This window comes from Sinohyriopsis cumingii, chromosome 5 (genome assembly GCF_028554795.1).
Source record: "Sinohyriopsis cumingii isolate HCF-2022 chromosome 5, ASM2855479v2, whole genome shotgun sequence".
In the NCBI taxonomy this organism is placed as follows: Eukaryota; Metazoa; Mollusca; class Bivalvia; order Unionida; family Unionidae; genus Sinohyriopsis; species Sinohyriopsis cumingii.
Window position 1 is genome coordinate 59,783,141 of NC_142965.1, and position 18,555 is coordinate 59,801,695.

The 18,555-nt window shown below is 38.1% G+C and overlaps 1 protein-coding gene across 2 annotated transcripts in view; it reads left to right on the top strand.

Annotated features, from left to right (window-relative positions):
* LOC149799256 (integrator complex subunit 6-A-like) overlaps positions 1–11,247 on the top strand; it is a 96,035-nt gene extending 84,788 nt beyond the window's left edge. For both annotated transcript variants that reach the window (XM_089958554.1, XM_089958555.1), the window contains one exon: positions 234–11,247. In XM_089958554.1, coding sequence (XP_089814680.1) covers positions 234–448 — 215 coding nt within the window. In that variant the 3' untranslated portion in view covers positions 449–11,247. The remainder of the gene's footprint in view (positions 1–233) is intronic.
* The last annotated feature ends 7,308 nt before the right edge of the window (positions 11,248–18,555 follow it).

An 18,555-nucleotide genomic window follows, 5' to 3' on the forward strand; every position in this document is an offset into this window, starting at 1 on the left:
TTATTTGGTATGTGTGTTGGTATTATGTATCTTTAGATGATCTTATACTTGCCTGCCTGTAGCAGTATTTTCAAAATTTGTCTACATTTTATCATTCTTGGTACTAGGGCTACTTAGTCTGCAGCGGGTGCATATCAGTTTTACAAACAAACAAACATCTAGTCAACATTAGCTCCCAACTATTTGTAATTACATTTTGATAAATGCTTCTTGTCTCATTCTTTTCCTTCCAGATTATGAAAAGCTGTTTTCACTGCTTAATACTGTTAAGGGAGACCATGATACCAAGCGTGCCTTTATCAGGGATACTATACGAGAAGCTGCAAGATTCAAAAAGAAAACTTTAATCAAACTCCTAGAACAGTATGAGACTTCTTTCCAGCAATCTGCATCAAACAAGGGCCACAGGAGTATGAATTGTACAAATCTCTCGATTCAAAACAGATGACGATGGTTGTGAATCTATAGACAGATTTGATTCCTGTAGGTGTGACTGATTGATCTGATTTTTTAAAATCTGCATAATGATTTTGCTTTTTGGTTAAATATCAAAATGACAGTTCTCTAAGAAATTTGTTGAAGCAAAGCTTACTTAGTCTGCATTTAAACTTGATAAAATATTGAAATAATATAATTGGTTATTGGAATTTGCCTTTAATATTGCATAATGTCAGTAGCTTAGTTAGATAAAGGGATATGAAGGTGGGGGTGGAATGATTCTCAATGGGAAACTTTTTAAGAATAGTTTTTAACTTGACAGTGTAATCACCCCACAATTTAAGGATATCAACAATCGGTGAATAAAATCTATTAGATTTTTGTTGCAAGAGCAAGACAACAACAAAAAATACTCTTGTGAGTAAAAGATTTTTGGAATGGGGAAAAAAATTAAGAACTATCAGTCAACCTATATCTAGAATCTGGAATCTTTTGTTCCCAGGAAAAATTGTGATATCATCCTCATTATTATATGTGCTTTTTCATGTTCATACAATTGTATTAGAGTTTTCTTGCTCTCTAACAAAGGAGCGGCAAGTTTCTGACATGATAATCTTGTTGTAACTTGCCCATGTATACTATTATGTACATGTCTCAAGCAAGAGTAATTGACTGGCAGCCAGATGTATCTAATAATTAAATTCTAGATAAAAGTATTTTTTATATGCCACAAGACATTGGTAGGGCGCATCGGTTACCCATGTCCAGCCATCACACCTTGGTTATGTATTGCATTTAGGTCACTTTCGGGTATTGTGGTGGGCCACTTTTATTTGATGACCTCATTTTCTTGTTTTCACGGATATAATTTGAACATAAAATTATTTAATTTATGTAAATGAATTCCGAGGCTTCTTCTCCCTGCATCTTATCACCTGACACCAAAGTGTTGCAAATTTACTGCTAAAATTCATGGTTATTCTATAAAAAATGTTAGTTATAAGTCCAAGTGCATACATGGACCTCCTGTTGTTATCCCATTTTTCTTTCACAATATGTGTGATGAATAAAATGTTGATGAGAGTGTTTTGTGATTACATGTTTTAAATGCTGGACCTAGAGTGGGAAGTGATTCATTATTCCCTGCATGCATGGCAGCTGATGTATTTCCTCTGACCTTTATCACCTGTGACCTTCCTACATGGGTACATAGTACAGATCTACATATCACATGGTATAAAATGTGCTTTTGTAATCTTTTTCCAGCCTACTTGGTCATGGCTATTGCTAAAATAGTAATATTTTGGTATTTTGCAAATAATCTATTTAAGCTATACCTCCTAAATCTTTTCTCCCCTAAAGCCAGTGACATTGTGCTTATATTATAGTGTGTGTGTGTGCACGCGTGTGTGTGTGTGAGACAGACAGAAATCTGGAAAGTTTTTATATGCTGTCAGACATTTGGGGACATCTTGAAGTTTCCAACAGTTCTTAAGTCACATGCATGCATAGATACATACATGCATGTGTGTGTGCTTTGGATTTTTAACGTAGCTTTTAAAAAAATTCAGTCATATCGCTATGATGTCTGCAGTGTGACAGTTTATTGTGATGTCTAGCACTGGGGCATCATGCTGCAGGCATGTAGCATGATGTCCCACCCAGTTACATTATCCTGACACTAGGCCGACCAGTCCTAACACTAACCTCTTAATGCTGAGCGCCAAGAGAGGCAGCTGTTAGTACCATTTTTGTAAGACTTTAGTATGAATTGGGTGGGGATCGAACTCCTGCATCCGAGGTTGACACTCTAACCACTAGGCCACCGGAGCGGTCTACATGCATGCATACATTCATACATACATACATACATACATACAATTCAAAAATTCATCATGAAACTAGATAATGATTGAAACTATACAACTGTGTCATGTCATATATTTTGACTGGCAGAGCTAGAAGTTGAGATTAGTATATCCACAGGAGTCTGCAGTTTCTTGCATAAAAAGTGAAGAAAAGTTAAGAAGTTAAGAAGAAAAACTTGTGTACTTTTTACTTGATTTAGTACTGGATGGCTAGAATTGGACAAGACAGTCCGACTCTTTTCCTTATAGCCAATGTATGAAATGCTATCTTTTTTCCTTGGACAATGTACACATTAATTGTGTTATATCACTCATAGAATTTGCCTTTATTGTCCCATTTTAAAACTTATTTTAGGCTTTCCACCTACTTCTTTGTATCCGTTAAGTGTTGGTCTCCTCTTTCCTTGCTGTATTTAAATGTTACCTGTGTTGTAGATTTTATTTATTTTTGTACCTTACTTTGCATGTAGTGGTGCAACAAATTGTATTCACCTTCATTGCTCCCAATGTTTTACTAAAGTATCATTTGCCCCCTTTTGGTTCAGTTTTTTTTGTTTTTTGCATCAAATTTTCTCTTTCCGACCATGGTGTTGTAAGGGGTGGGCATGTGTGGGCACAAATGACCCTGTTTGACACTAATCCCACCAGTTTGGTGTATATTGGGTGTATATATGTGGACTGTTGTCTTTGATTCTTTACATGGGGACAAAGAAAAAGACCCTTTATCCTGAACTTCATTGGATAATCCCCAAAATTCCCAGGAGGGGTCTTGATTTTTTCTTCTTCTCTATTTGGGGAAGAATTGCGCCCCTGGGGCAGGACCATTATGCATCCTCCATGTTTCAGAGATAACCTAAAGTTCATGGATCCTGATGCTTGCAATAATGTTGCCAACCCTTATGATTTTGCCATAAGTTGTAGGGAAAATGACCCTTAAAATATATACTTAGGGAATAAAAACACAAATTATGGAAATATGATTGTGGTAGAACCCAAATAAATAGTACAGAAGAAGAATTGGGAATATTCAGATTCACTGGCAAAAAGAAAGGAATGGTATTGTGTTTAATTGACGTGTTGATTTGAGTGGCAAAGGTCACCACAACCCAAGTTAATTTTATTTGTTGGATCACTTCAGAGTTAAGAGACATCAAGAAGACCTTGAGCTCTGTATCATTTGGAATTGCAGCTTGTGAAGCTGTACTGAAATTAATTAAGATCCAAGTGTACTTTACAAAATATTGATTTAAACACAATGCCTACAATTGCTGCTTCAGTCTTGAATCACACTTAAATGCACGTTTTCCAGCTTGACAGTGTCAGCACATGATATTTTGGTACACCTTACTTAAATCTGGTCCAACTTACAGGAAATAATTTATTTACTAAGATGGTCTTGTTAGGGCTGGCAAGTCTACAAAGTGCCAAGTAGGTATTGATCCATGGCCCATCTTGGGGTTGACAAACAACTGAGAGCGAGTCTTGCCTCATGTTAGGGATTAGTAGTCCCCTTCAGTAGGTGGGAATCCAGTTGAATGTAGCCAGTGAATCATGCCTTCCTGGGAAGGATAGGCAGTGATTTTATTCTAATAAAATTCTGATAGATGCTTATCCATCAGATCTGGACCAGTCATTGTCTGGTGACTGATTAGTTTGTGTTATCAGTCTGGGGACAGAGATCATGTCTTTGCTACTGGTTAATCTTGATGGGGTTAGGGAGGTGGCTTGTACTTGCCAAACTGTGGAGGTAGGTCAGATCTTTGTTTTTCCTTACCTGTTTTTCTTTGCCTGTATTTCCAAATTAATCTCAACAAGATGTGGGGACCCCCTTCCTAGTCTTCAAGTCTTCATCACACATGGTGCCTTCTTTTGGCTTCAAAGTAGGACAGATATTACAGGCTGTTGATCTGGTTTGCCCCTTCTTGCCTGGGCAATTATAAAGGAAGTATGCTGTCACTCCCTGTAAATCAGGAGGTGTAAGAAACGTTATCATTCACCTAGAAGATCCACTAAAATTGTCATTCCCATCAACTGGTCATGAGAGGCTTCAGAATGGAAACCCCTTGTTCCACACTGTCCTCTTCACACAAAGATTCTTCAGACCTCATGTTGCTCTTGCTCTCCACAATGGTCCAGGAGCATACAGAAAAGATTTGCTAGGGATGAATTAACCAAGCAACAGATGAAGTCTGGGCCCCCTTCACATTGATGGCTGATTTTTGCTCTTTTGCATTAGGCTATAGTGTGCACTTGACAGCTTAGCCCCACCCTGTAACGATATAGCTTCACATGTTGGGATAACGTCAGAGAACTTGGCTCCACTTTCAGTTAAAACCTTGGAGGCCTAGGAGCTTAAGCATGTGCTCATTCTGATTGCCTTGCTTGCTGATTTCTTTTCAATAGCATATCCTTCTGGAGGAATCATTTCCAGCAATACTTCACTGTCTGCTGTCAGCTGTTACAAAGACATCGTGGCTTGCACTATCTATGTCAGATGGGGCTTTTAGGTGACTGAGGGGCCTGAGGCTTTGTCCACATGAGTTTAGTCTTGGTATGATATGAGTAATTTTGTCATTATCTTCTTTTGAATCAGTGGTTATTTCCAGAGTTTTCCATATTCTTCATCGGCCAAATCTGCTTTGTTGCCATGTATAACCTATCAGGTGCTGGAAAATGGCATTAAACCACACAAAACCAAACCAAACTGTCAATGGTGCCTTGCAGAGCTCCTGAACCTCTGCAGGGACATTGGTTCGCATACATCAAAGGTCTTGCTGGACCATGGCAAGAACCTTTTTAAGATCTGCTCTTCTTGAGGCAAAGATGCTCCTTGAAGGCCTTATTGCCTCAGTAACATCACAGGATTTGAGGGCCAATAACACCAGTCACTGGCAGTACCTCCTGGTTTGTTGAAATAGACTGAGAAGCTCACTCACCCTGACAGCCCTCTGGAATCTTCCTCCAAAGTTTTTAAGTAGGTGCATCACACAAGCTCTCTCTCTCCCTCCCTCCCTCTCCCTCTCTCTCTCTCTCTCAAGTTAGTAGATGAAGCCATTGGAAAGGAGAAAGTGTTGGATTCATTCCCCATCCCATTAGTGGGAAGGGGTTGGCCCTAGGCAGTTGCACCCTCTCTTTTTGGTGTCTTCCTCTACCCAGCATCTTTTTAGAGTGCATGTAGCCCTTTTTCCAGGATGTTATGTTGTCCATTCTATCTTAAAGGCTGACTACTGACTTTGTTTCTAGGAACATCCTTCACTATCAGGGCTCCCATCTTTTACCAGTTTGAACTGGCTCAGGATGCAGTTCATAGGGTAAAAAACAACCAGACTTGCAGCTTTTTATTCCTGGATCCTTGGTGTTAAAATACAGTGGAAAGTTTGGGCTTGTTAGCAAGATTTCCATCTTACGCACATATTTTATGAGGAAAGAATGCTTCCATACTGAGTCTACCACTTTAGTGAAGAATACTATGTGGCCCAATGACAGTCAGTCTTCATTGTGTGTATCTCAACATCCATTCTGCCTTCATACAGAAATGCATCCAGTTTTGTCTCAACAAGGAGGTATTTCATTTTGGAGCTTATCCTTTTGACCTCACTTCACAGTATAGATTTTACTAGGGTCTTAATGTCTTTTGGGAACTCCATTCTCCAATAGTTTGATGACTGGTTGATGCATAACATCCTCTGAGATTCTCTTCTGAAGGCCCTTTCCAACTGTTGGTAAATAGTGGCCCTGCTTGCAAACTGAAGACCACACAAGGATACTCTATCAACTCCGATTCCTGTGGGAACTGATTTTCACTAAGCATGAGTTGGTGGCTACATCGGCATTGGTTTCTGACCAGAATCTCAATTCATGCCACTAAACCCATCTCTTTTCTGTACACCGATGCACCAGTTTCACATCAGGCATTCAGAAGACTTGCTTCTTAAGGGATATTGCCTCATGCGTGCCCCTCATTTAGTGGGTAGGTATCATTATCATTTCATTGAAGTCGTGAAGAGCAAGAGCTCACTCTCCAAGTGCACTATATACCAGGCAAGAGCAATATCGTATTGAACAGTCAGTCCAGAGGAGGTCATGCTGTCCTCATCGAATGGTCTTTACACAAATCAATTGTAAAGTAACTTCTCCAAATGAGGGGCAGACCTTTGTGGGACTTGTTTGTTACCTCCCTTGTATGTCATTTTCAGATCAGATTACAGGGGGTGCTTTCAGTCTTCATTGGAACTGTCTTTCTGTTTACACATTCCCACCTTTCACAGTGATTCAGCAGGTGCTCCACCAAGTCAGGATCTCCAGTGTTTGGCACACCATGGTAGCTACCTATGGTCCCATTGGTCATTTTAACCTTTTCTAAAGAAGAAGAAAGTGTCATTTCCTACCTCTTAAGCACTGTTAGGGACCATTAGCAGAATTATAGTTCATGAAGTCTGGGGCTATTGCTCCATCTTTCACTTATTAGAATCACTCATTGTTTGCTGATTCTTTCTTCACCAGATATGCTGGTTGCCATATATAGCATATAATGTGCTGAAATATGGTGTTAACCCCATAACAACATCATCTTTGGTTGATGATACGAGAGCTATCTGTCTCATACTACCTTAGTTCATCAGTGCATCAGAGTGAAGCCATGGGGGAGATGCTCAATCTTAAGTGTCCCAGTTTTCTTCCAGTTTAATTTAACACTACTACCATAAGGATAAATACAGTGGATTCTTATACCAGTTGTTGAGACTGCTGGCCTGCCTCCTAACTGATAAATTGTTGTGGTGGGTAGACTAACTTTAAATATGTGCTACTTACCTGTAATACTTGCAAAGATTCCCGCCTCCCCCTCACCACTGATGTCCTGTACTTCAGGTCCAAGTTGAAAGAGGATAGTATTCTATATCTTGGCTATGACAGATGTGAGGGAATAAATAGTAGCAGGTAAGTATTGTATAATTAAAATGAATTTTTATTCTTCCAAAGAAGCTACATGTTCTGCTGCATACCCAAAGCTAGTGACATTCACCCAGTAAATAATAGCTTCTCAAGCAGAATTTAGAAAATAATTTTTTAAAAATAATACAACAACAGCATCATTGATCTCTGGTATGTATCTTCTCATCATTAGTACTCTGTTTGGATACAATAGGAAAATATATTGTTTTTAGTACTTTACATCTTAATGCCTGTTCAAAAAGATAGGTGGGTTGGTGTGTATGTTGGTAGAGCGGTAGGTGGGTTGTTGTGTGGGCAGGTACACAGATGATTTCGCAGTATGTTTGCATAGTTCTGGCTTTATAGTGCCAGTTTAAAATTAAAACTATAAAATGATGAAAAGCACTGATTTAAAGATTTTGTTTTTGATTTGGTGAGAAAAGAGATCAAGATAACTATTCAGATTTATTTCTTGCATGATAATGTTGACAATGAATGCAGGAGAATGAAGCGCGCGATGTCATCATTGATTACACTCTGTTTTTCTAAACTTTGTTGTTTATCATGGAAAAAATCAAACTCCATTGCCTCATCTGTATGTTATTTCTCTAGAATATTGAGCTTCCAGCACCAGGTGTTAAACAGTATTTAGAACTAGCACTGAATGTGGAAGAAATATCTTCATGATCATTTAGATCTATTGATGTCCTAGTTTCATCTGCTTTTTCGACAGTTTATCAAAAATAGTAACCCTCTTAACAGAGTTTCAGATTTTATTGAATGTATATGTTCATTACATCCCACATGGCTGACAAGGGTCGACTTCTGAAAATTTGAAACGGCTGGACTGACAAAATTGTTTGTTTTCTTGTGCGTTTAACGTAACTCATAAAATGTTGCATTCTGTTCTTTTGTTGTGTCTCAGTCATGTGAACTGGTTCATCCATTTGAAGCTTCTTTACTACTAATGATTCAGATTTTCAACCCAATCATCTGTCTTTTATTACTGATGGTTAATGCTACATGTGGTAACCCTGGCAAAGAATTGTACTTAATAGTAACACATTTCTTATGATATTATTTATTGTTAAAGACTTGATCAGTCGCCATTCACACTATCAGACTTATTTAATTGGCTGTTCTTACAGTTGAACAACCAGTTAATAAAATTTGTAGAGGTATATTGTTTGCTTGACTGATCATTGCTTTCCTGTTGTTCTCTGTATAATTGCTTTTATCAAAATCAAAATGGTATTTATTGTTAAGCAATGCTGACAACTTATAGTGGAGATTCAGTTCCATGTTTGACAATGTGCATAACAGTTGAGATGGGACCATTCATGTGTACCTTATAGAGTATTGTTGGTAGAAGCACAGAGTGCAAAGCCAATATCAGAGAGATTATGACTGATGCTTTAGGCAGTCCGACTCCTATTATACAAATATTTGCCTTCCTGTGCTTGTTTTGTAAGAGTTTGACATTATTGGATTTTACAGCTGTCAGCTCAAATGTTTTTATGGTTATAACTATGCATATTGGACAAGTGTATTCTGTCTGCAGTCAGAGAATTGTTACCATCATATATGTCTAGCACATGCAAAGGGTTCAGGAGCTACATACACACCACATATATAGGACTTGTTAAACAGGTGACATCTGCAAATAAGTTCACCTTTTTAAAATTATTTTTTTTAAAGCGAATACTGTGTGCCAAAATATTATTATTTTATCAAGATTTTTTATGTGAACTATCAATCAAAAAACATAGAATGCACACACATACACACACACAAACACACACACACACACATATATATATAGAGAGAGAGAGAGACAGAGTTTTCTCCCAAATTTATGTTCCATATCAGATTACCATGTCCTGATCACTTTAATCTTTCCTATAGATTAAATCAATTCAGACTTGTAGTATAATTTGTTTTGTGCAACATGATGAAACAATAATTTCACTTCTGATTGACAACTTACAAATATATAACTACTTTAAACAGGGGATTGGCTCTTTTGATGGCAGACTTTAAAAATAAAAACCAGGATCAGCCAGTCCTCAAGATCAGGTGGCTTGGATAGTTAGAGCATCTGACTTGGATGCAGGATGTCATGGGTCTGAACCCTGACACGTCATACCCAAGAATTATAAAAATGGTACTAGCAGCTGCCTCACTTGGCACTCAGCATTATATAAAAATCTAAAATACACTCGAGATCAAGAGTTGTTGTATGTAAGAAGCCTTGATGAATAAAAAATCAAAATAAGCTGTATATGGCTATTCATTGTAACCCATGAACTGAAATTTTGCCTTTAGAGACGTGTTTTAAATATTGAGTTACCCCTGACCCTAATTAAAAGAAATCTAATTCAATGCGGGGATGTGGGATATTAGAAGGCAATTGTGAACAGATGACCACTGAGTAACTGTTAGGACTGGTTATACGCACACACACACACACACTTAAACCCATCTTGTAAGACCACTGCTAAGAGAGACTACCTGTCTTGTGAGACCATATTCATAATGCACATATTTATTTGTTGTTTTTTGTTGTATTACCTTTCATGTGAGACCACCAATCTTGAGAGACAATGTTATTTTTGGCATAAGGGTTGGTTCTACTGTAGCTGCAGTTAAACCTTACGAGTCAATATATCCCAGTTTTCCTTCATATTATCAAATAATGGAATCCATAAGATATCAATAAGGCAATGAATTGAGAAACTATTGTATATTGTTTACTTTTATTAATTTAGCCTCATGTTATTTTGAAACTTTACTGTTTTGCAAAAGAAACTTTTTCTTGCTAAAAACTATGCAAATATTTTACAGCATATTTATATTTGCACTTGTTTTATCAGGCCATGAATAGGAAGTCTCTTTAATTATTTGACCTATAGCTTGTTTTATCAGGCCATGAATAGGAAGTCTCTTTAATTATTTGACCTGTAGCTTGTTTTATCAGGCCATGAATAGGAAGTCTCTTTAATTATTTGACCTGTAGCTTGTTTTATCAGGCCATGAATAGGAAGTCTCTTTAATTATTTGACCTGTAGCTTGTTTTCTCAGGCCATGAATAGGAAATCTCTTTAATTATTTGAATAAGAAGTCTCTTTAATTATATTTGACATGTAGTTTTAGTGATTACAGAATGTCCCATGTTTGTAAAACTGTGCCCCATTTTTCACAACTTCAAAATCTCAATTTAAGTTTTAAATCTAAAAATTATATAGATGATGTGACCTTGTTAAGAATGAGGTTAGAGTCATTAAAGTTTGAGATATCTCTTAATATAAAGTTGTTTTGTAATTCTTTGCATTTCATGGACATTTTTATTAATAGGTCAAGTTTCTAAATTGACCTCCTGAGTTAGAAAGAACAGTTAACATGTTATCTATGAGTTTTGATTTGTGAAATAGGTTTGTTTTTGTTTGGTTTGTGTTTACTGGACCATTCTGGTGGCTTAAGTGCTTACAGAATCTGCCTCGGATGCAAGAAGTCGTGGGTTTGAACCCCAATTGAATCATACCAAAACCTTATAAAAAATAATACTAGCAGCTGCCTCGCTTGGCGCTCAGCATTAAGATGGTAGAATTAGGACTGGTCGGTCTGGTGTCAGGATAATGTGACTAGGTGGGACATCATGCTACATGTCTGTGGCCTGATGCCCCAGTGCTAGACATCATTAAAAACAGCCACATTGCAGACATTGAGGCAATATGATGTTAAAATTCCAAATCACACACAGTCATTCTTCATGACAATATAATTTTATAAAAATTGTTTTTTTGTGGTTTTTAAAAAAAATTAAAAGCAGTTGTATTAGTCACCAATGAATTTTGAATATTACAGATATAATAATATTTCTGATCTTTAATCATATGTTTGACACGTATCCTGTAGGCCACTGGTGTGGCCAAATGGGATATTGTGAAAGATATTTGGGCCAAATCCCACTTTTGAAAAAATTTCAGATTATTAAAAAAATTTAAACATTTTTAGTTATTTTTTTATTGAATCTTAATGTGTTTATTACATGCATTCCTTTGTAGACCGAGATTCATCCTAAGATGTTTTGGAGAGCATTTGTTTGAATTCTACGTAATTTTCAAGTCCACTAAGTATTTTGTCAATTGTAAAGTAAATGTGTTTCATGTTTGTTGGCCATCTGTGATAATTATCTTTCCTGGGTGTCGGTAACTAACTTAAAGTTTACCTGCCTGTTATGTCAATAATTTAGCTTGTAAATTGTAGGCTTCAATGTCAACACTTCTGTTTGTACCAACAAGTTCCCTAATATCCCCACAATGTGTCTCTCACGTAGTGTTCGCTATAGTGTAATCTTAGTCATCCAACTTTTCATTTTCGGTAGGGTGGTCTGTGCTTTTCTTTTGAACTGAAATATTTTGTTTTATCTCCGGATAAAGTTTCTTTTTCCTCAGATAATATAATGCTTATAAAATGGTGGTATTGTGGAGTAAATAAGAACAAAATATTTGTTTCAGCTACCAACAGACAGAAATTTGAAGAAAAAATGTATAACATGCCCCACCATGCGGTATACCATGTTATTTATAACAGTATGTTAAGAAGTTTTTTCATGGTATTCAGTTGTAGACGAGGGAGTCTCCCCACAGTCAGGGGCCCTGAGTGGCCGAGTGGTCTAAAGCTTTCTCCGTTACGGATCACTGTCATCTCGCCTCTGTCTGCGTGGGTTCGAGTTTAGGATTCGGCTAATGTGGGTATGTGAGAAAGCTTGTCAGTAGCTTCTCGTGGGTCGGTGGTTCTTCCCGGGATTTTCCCTGGTTCTTCCTCCGCCATTAATACTGGCCGCCATGCATAGTCTATCGTGTGCAGAAAAATGGCGTTAAACCCCACAGCAACAACAACTCCCCCCAGTCCAGTTGATAAGCTATTACGTACATCATTTAAATGTGTATTCATGAATAGGCACGAGGGAGACTTCACGTGAATGTCGGAGATGGAAGAAGTAAGAAAGAACTTTTTTATGTAAAAGCAAAATAATAGTTGTTGTTGTAGGGTTTAACGCCATTTTTCAGCACACGATAGGCTGTACATGGCGGCCAGTATTAATGGCGGAGAAAGAACCACCGACCCACGAGAACAAAAGATTAGTAGTTTTGTAATAGTATATAGGCCAGTCACCTTAAATGTTGACTGTTGTCCCTCAGTTTTGGAAGAGACAGGGAGAGATCCCTCCCCTCAATCCTGGAGACCACGTTGTACAGAGTCGGAGCGTTCTTTACATTCAGTCGACATTGACAGTTGAGCATTCAGGTGTCAAGATTCACATGCCATTTACAGTGTCCGTTTGTTACCTTGGCCAACCAGCAATGCCAATCACTGTGCCAGTTTGTTACCTTGGCCAACCAGCAATACTAATCACTGTGTCAATGTGTTACCTTGGCCAGCCAGCAATACTAATCACAGTGTCAGTTTGTTACCTTGGCCAACCAGCAATGCCAATCACATTTTCAGTTTTGTTACCTGTGCCAACCAGCAGTACTAATCACTGTGTCAATTTGTTAACTTAGCCTGCCGACGTTGTCATCACGCTATAATTTTTTTACATTGGCGGACCAGCAATGCCAATCACTGTGTCAATTTGTTACATTGGCCAGCCTGCGATGCCAATCACTATATTAGTTTGTTGCATTTGTCGACCAGCAGTGCTAATCACTGTATTAGTTTGTTACATTGACCTACCAGCAATGCTAATTAATGTATTAGCTTGTTACATTGACCAACCAGCAAGGCTTCATTTAGAAGCAGCTTCTTTTGATGGCAACTTGTTCAGGCCTTCAGTGTGAAATCTGACCCGCTTTATTGCCCAAGCTCGGCCTGTGAAGTATTGTATCTGACATTTTAAAGCACTGAGTTAGAGTTTTTATGTGGAAACGAAGTTTTGGAGAAGACTGAACCAGTTTTATATTTTACCCACATAACTTGAATTCTGAACTTTAGAATCCAACAATCTGATTGGATGATAATCTGTAGCTAAAGTTGAACCAATTACATATCGAGACTATACAGTTAAGAACTTGGCTTTGAATTTAAATTCAGATTAATTAGATGCATTTATTAGCAAACCGCTCCGATGGCCTAGTGGTTAGGAAAAAACACTTCATCTGATAGTTTTCCTTATAGCTCCAAGCCGTGCACATACAACTATGCACACACAAAATTTTAAAAAATAAAAGACGTTTCTTTGTATAAAAAAAACCTGCTAATATAAAAAAAAAAATTAATGTGTGTGTGTGTGTGATTTGTACGTTGGAACGTAGCTTTAATTTTTTTTTTAGTCATATCGCTACGATGTCAGCAGTGTGGCAGTTTATAGTGATTTCTTCTTCTTCTTCTTATTGTGGGGTTTAACGTCATTTTCAGCACACGATATGCTATGCATGGCGGCCAGTATTAATGGTGGAGGAAGAACCACCGATCCAAGAGAAACTACTGGCAAGCTTTCTCACACACCCACATTGGCCGAATCCTAGACTCGAACCCACGCAGACAGAGGTGAGATGGCAGTGATCCGTAACGGAGAGCGCTTTAGGCTACTCGGGGTCCCGATGTAGTGATGTCTAGCACTGGGGCATCATGCCGCAGTCATGTAGCATGATGTCCCACCCAGTCACATTATCCTGACACCAGGCCGACCAGTCCTAACACTAACTTCTTAATGCCAGTGGCGTCGCTGGGTGGGTGGGGGGTGCGGACCGCACCGGGTGACACCATCTCAGAGGGGTGACACCAAAATGAAAAATTGCAAATTTTACAGAGCACACACTGCTCGGTCTAGTCGGATTTCATAAGCGGATAACCGATCATAGTTAAATACATGACTAGCAGGCACAGCAGTGGCGTGGCTAGGGGGATGCGGGGGGTGCGGACTGCACCGGGTGACGGCATCAGAGGGGGTGACACCAAAATGACATTACTAAGGATTCTGTATGGTCTGTTACGGAAGGAGGGGCCCCGAGTGGCCGAGTGGTCTAAAGCGCTCTCCGTTACGGATCACTGCCATCTCACCTCTGCCTGCGTAGGTTCGAGTCTCGGATTCGACCAATGTGGGTATGTGAGAAATCTTGCCAGTAGCTTCTCGAGGGTCGGTGGTTCTTTCCGGGGTTTTCCCGGGTTCTTCCTGCACCATTAATACTGGCCGCCATGTATAGCCTATCGTGTGCTGAAAAATGGCGTTAAACCCTACAACAACAACAACTGTTACGGAAAGAGGACCATGGGGGTGACACCATGAGCTACCGCACTGGGTGACACCAACCCGAGTGACGCCACTGCTTAATGCTGAGCTCCAAACGAGGCAGCTGTAAGGACCATTTTTGTAAGTCTTTGGTATGACTTGACCGGGGATGGAACCCACGACCTTTCGCATCCGAGGCGGACGCAATAACCATCAGAATTGGTGTCTTATATTGTCAGACTGCCATCATAAAATGCACCAGCAGATCTTAAAGATAGCAATGCCGGCACTTTATACTATACATTATATCAAGGTGTATATTGCTTCGCTATTCCTTGGCATACTTTCAAAGAACAAGTCTGTAATGGGTGTGGTTTTGGAGATTTTTCATTTCAGTTCTACATTGGTGTGACAGCAAATTTTAAACATTCAGTGCTGTTTCAAAACTTATGAAATGACATGAGTGAATGTTTGATGGAAATGATGCCTGTCGTGTTGAAGAAGAAATATTTAAGACTGAGGTAAAGAAAGATAATATGGGTTTTCATTTTTCATTTTCATATTTTAACTAGTTTAAAAAAGGGATACATCACAACATTCATTATTTTCTGTTTTCACTTTTTGTTACTAAAAAAAGTTATGCACTATTGAGAAGCCCCAACTATGATATAGTTGACTCCCACTATGGTTTTAGCCTGGCCGTCCCTTTCTCAACTTTAAGTGTGGGACAGTATCCAAATTTACTAAATCCTAGATGCTATCTTCATCGTATAGCATTTATTTGTTCTGTCCAAAATGTTGTCAGACTTTTAAGAGAAGCTCCATAGAAGTATTTTCTTGTTTCTCAACTTCATTTTATCATGGGAGTCCGTTGGTAGAGTGTCAAGACTTAAAATCCAAGGGTCGCAGGATTCGATATCAAACCCAGTCCAGGGAAAAACACTCAACTCAATTTTCTCTGCATGATATAGCTAACACTGTAATAAAATTGGTGTTAAATACACGCACACAACTATTTTATCACTACTGTAAATTCGTCTTGTCAGGGTATCAGATTTCCAGGTTCCGGGGGGAAATGATATTTTCATTGACATTTAAATTTATTAAAGAGTAGAGCGCTCTATTGTCTTCACCGATGGCTCATTATTTATTTGAGTGTTTAAATTGATGGGATAAAGTGGTAGAAGGCACAAGGGCTCGTATCGTTGCTTACAATTTACCTGTCATACTGTATAATAATTACAAGGGAGGACACTTCTGTCCTTTCTCGCGCGACCCATTTAAGAATAAATGCTGTCGTTTCAAGCTACAGTTCGCGTAGCGTAATAAATTTGGTACCGATGTTTAGCTCAGGCATTCGACTTTCAGTGTATGTCCAAACGTTTGGTTTACTCTCATACCTTTAAGGAATGCCAGACCATTTTCCCACGCTACTGCTAAACTTGACGGTGATCGCGCCCGCATATTATGCAAGTGATATCCCGCTGAGTGAAATATTGTCCTCTCATTGGTTACAAGAAAATGACGTCCTGCATTTATTTATAACTTACTTTCAGTTGGCCAATGAGAAGGTAATATTCCATTCAGCGCGTTGTTCTTGCATATTAAGCGGGCGTGATCACGGCCATGTCGAGCAGTAGCGTGGAAAAATAAAGACAATGAAACCAGTCTACTTGCGAGGTCAGCATGAAATTCATGCAAAATAAAGGCACATAGACCACTATGCAGGAGTTACAGACTTGAGGGTCAGCATGAAAACCATATAAATAAAAGTACAGAGACCAGTATACACGTGTTACCAGCTCGATGTCTGCATGAAAACAATGCAGACAGAGTCTGAGACCATTCTACAGGTCTTGAGGCTTGTGCGTAAGCATGAAAACCGTGCAAATAAAGGCAATGAAACCATTGTATATATGTTAATGGCTTGCGGTTCAGCATGAAAACCATGAAAATAAAAGCATAGAGATCATTTTATAGGTGTTAAAAGCTATCTCCTGATCCCAATCACCATGGAAGGAAAACAAAAAATATATATTTCCCCTCTAAATGCAATATATGTTATATAATATTATCTGCTGAAAGTAACTCTTCCAAGATTATAATTACCTCTCGTCTTTGCAAGGTGGTTACCTGTATACCAACTGTTTTTCAATTGAAGTTTTAGGTTAATACATTTAGCATATCAATTGGCATACCTCCATAAATATGTTGGATTTTTCTGAAAAATAGCCGAACTTCCGCAAACCATGATCCAACTATAGAGAGGACAGAATATAACTTTAAATCTCTGATTGAACAGTATCTTGTCTCCAGCCAGGTGCCAACCCTCCGCCATACTGAAACCGGGCCTATGTGACTATTGTTATGTATATTTAATTTATATTATGTACTTGACCTTTGTTCATGATTGAAGAAAAAGTTATGGCCTTGCTGATTTTTGTCATTTTCTTGAAAGCTGTTTTGAGTTTAAAGCCTAACCTTATTTACGAGCTTACAATGTTCAGAAATTGACCTTGTTTACTTTTGAAGTTTTCCAGAACAAAATATTGCGTAATAGGTGACAGTCTATATATAAAGATGTGTTCAGGTATAATTTGAGAGGAATCATTTATTAAAATTATTCATTGGACCTACAAAGTGTTCATTTCCTTTTTGGACTTAAGCACTATTCTGGGATTATTGTGAATTCAGTCAAAGACATTCTGGATTTTGTCATTGTGGTACATACAAACTATTACATTAGTACATTCAGAATTATTGAAATTCTTTCGGAACTTTTAGAGACCAGGATGTTGCTTAATCTGAAATAATTCAACGCGTGCTTCAGAATAGCCTTGCCTACTGCTTGCAGAGTGCGTGGACTACATTTTTTGTATGATCAACACAACATCGAACGAGGTACGTGTTTAGCTCATTCATTTTTCAATGCACTGTCATTTCCACATCTGTCACATTCTAGAAATTCGTCATTTGTTTTGAAAATGTTTTCTTGATCGTTAGTACTGTAATTTATCAAAGTATTGTGCTTCTTTCTTTACCCATCGGCAAAATGTGTCCAGTGGAAATGTGCCTGTGCCAAATCGTTTATTTGAACGGAATATTTTTCTCATCTGGTTACCAACTGTTAAATGATTTGTGGTACCCTTTAAATTAAATTAAAAAGGAAATCATTTTTACTTTTATTTGTAATGCTCCTCAAAATCTTGTCAGCTTTCTGTGTTATATTGTTTGTATCAAACAGGTTAGCACTGTTTTTATTACACAGACACTCGATATAGTCTTCCTTCAAATCTCCCAGTTTATAAACTGCTGGAACATTTGATATTACTTGCCCCCTTTTAATATTTCGTCATTAAAGTTAGGATTGCAAAAGTTTTGTACTTCATAGTTCTAACCGTTTCACTGATTTTCAAAATTGGGTTTCAAAATACACCCGTTGTTTGTTAACTGAATATATAATAATAATAATAATAATAATAATGAGGACTTTGTATAGCGCCTAATCTTTAGAAGCTCTAAGCGCTTTACAACTTTAGACAACACCTATAAGATAAGAAACATAATAATATTATTACAAAAACAAACAAAATGAAATTAGAAAAACATTTTAAAAAAATAAAATAAAAAACATGCTGAGAATATTTCAGGCAGGAAACATTAGGTCTTTAAGTTTGTTCTTGCTGTCGAAATAAGTGAGTTTTGAGATCCCTCTTGAATGTGATCACTGTGTCTTTGTGTCTAAGTTCAGTGGGCAATTCATTCCATGTTGCTGGGCCCTGGTATGCAAAAGAACGCTGTCCATATGACTTTGTTTTCATAGTGGGAATAATGAGTATACGATTGTCAGAAGAGGAGCGTAAGTATCTTGCTGGTGTGTACACATGGGTGAGGTCAGATAGGTATGTTGGACTAGAGTCCGACAGTGAAACGTAGCACAGAGAACACATTTTGTGTTTGATTCTGGATCGAATGGATAGCCAGTGTAGGGTACAGAGCAACGGGTAGGTGTGCTCTGATCGTGGTACTCTAAGTATGATCCGAGCAGCTGTGTTTTGAACTTTCTGAAGTTTCTGGAGTAGA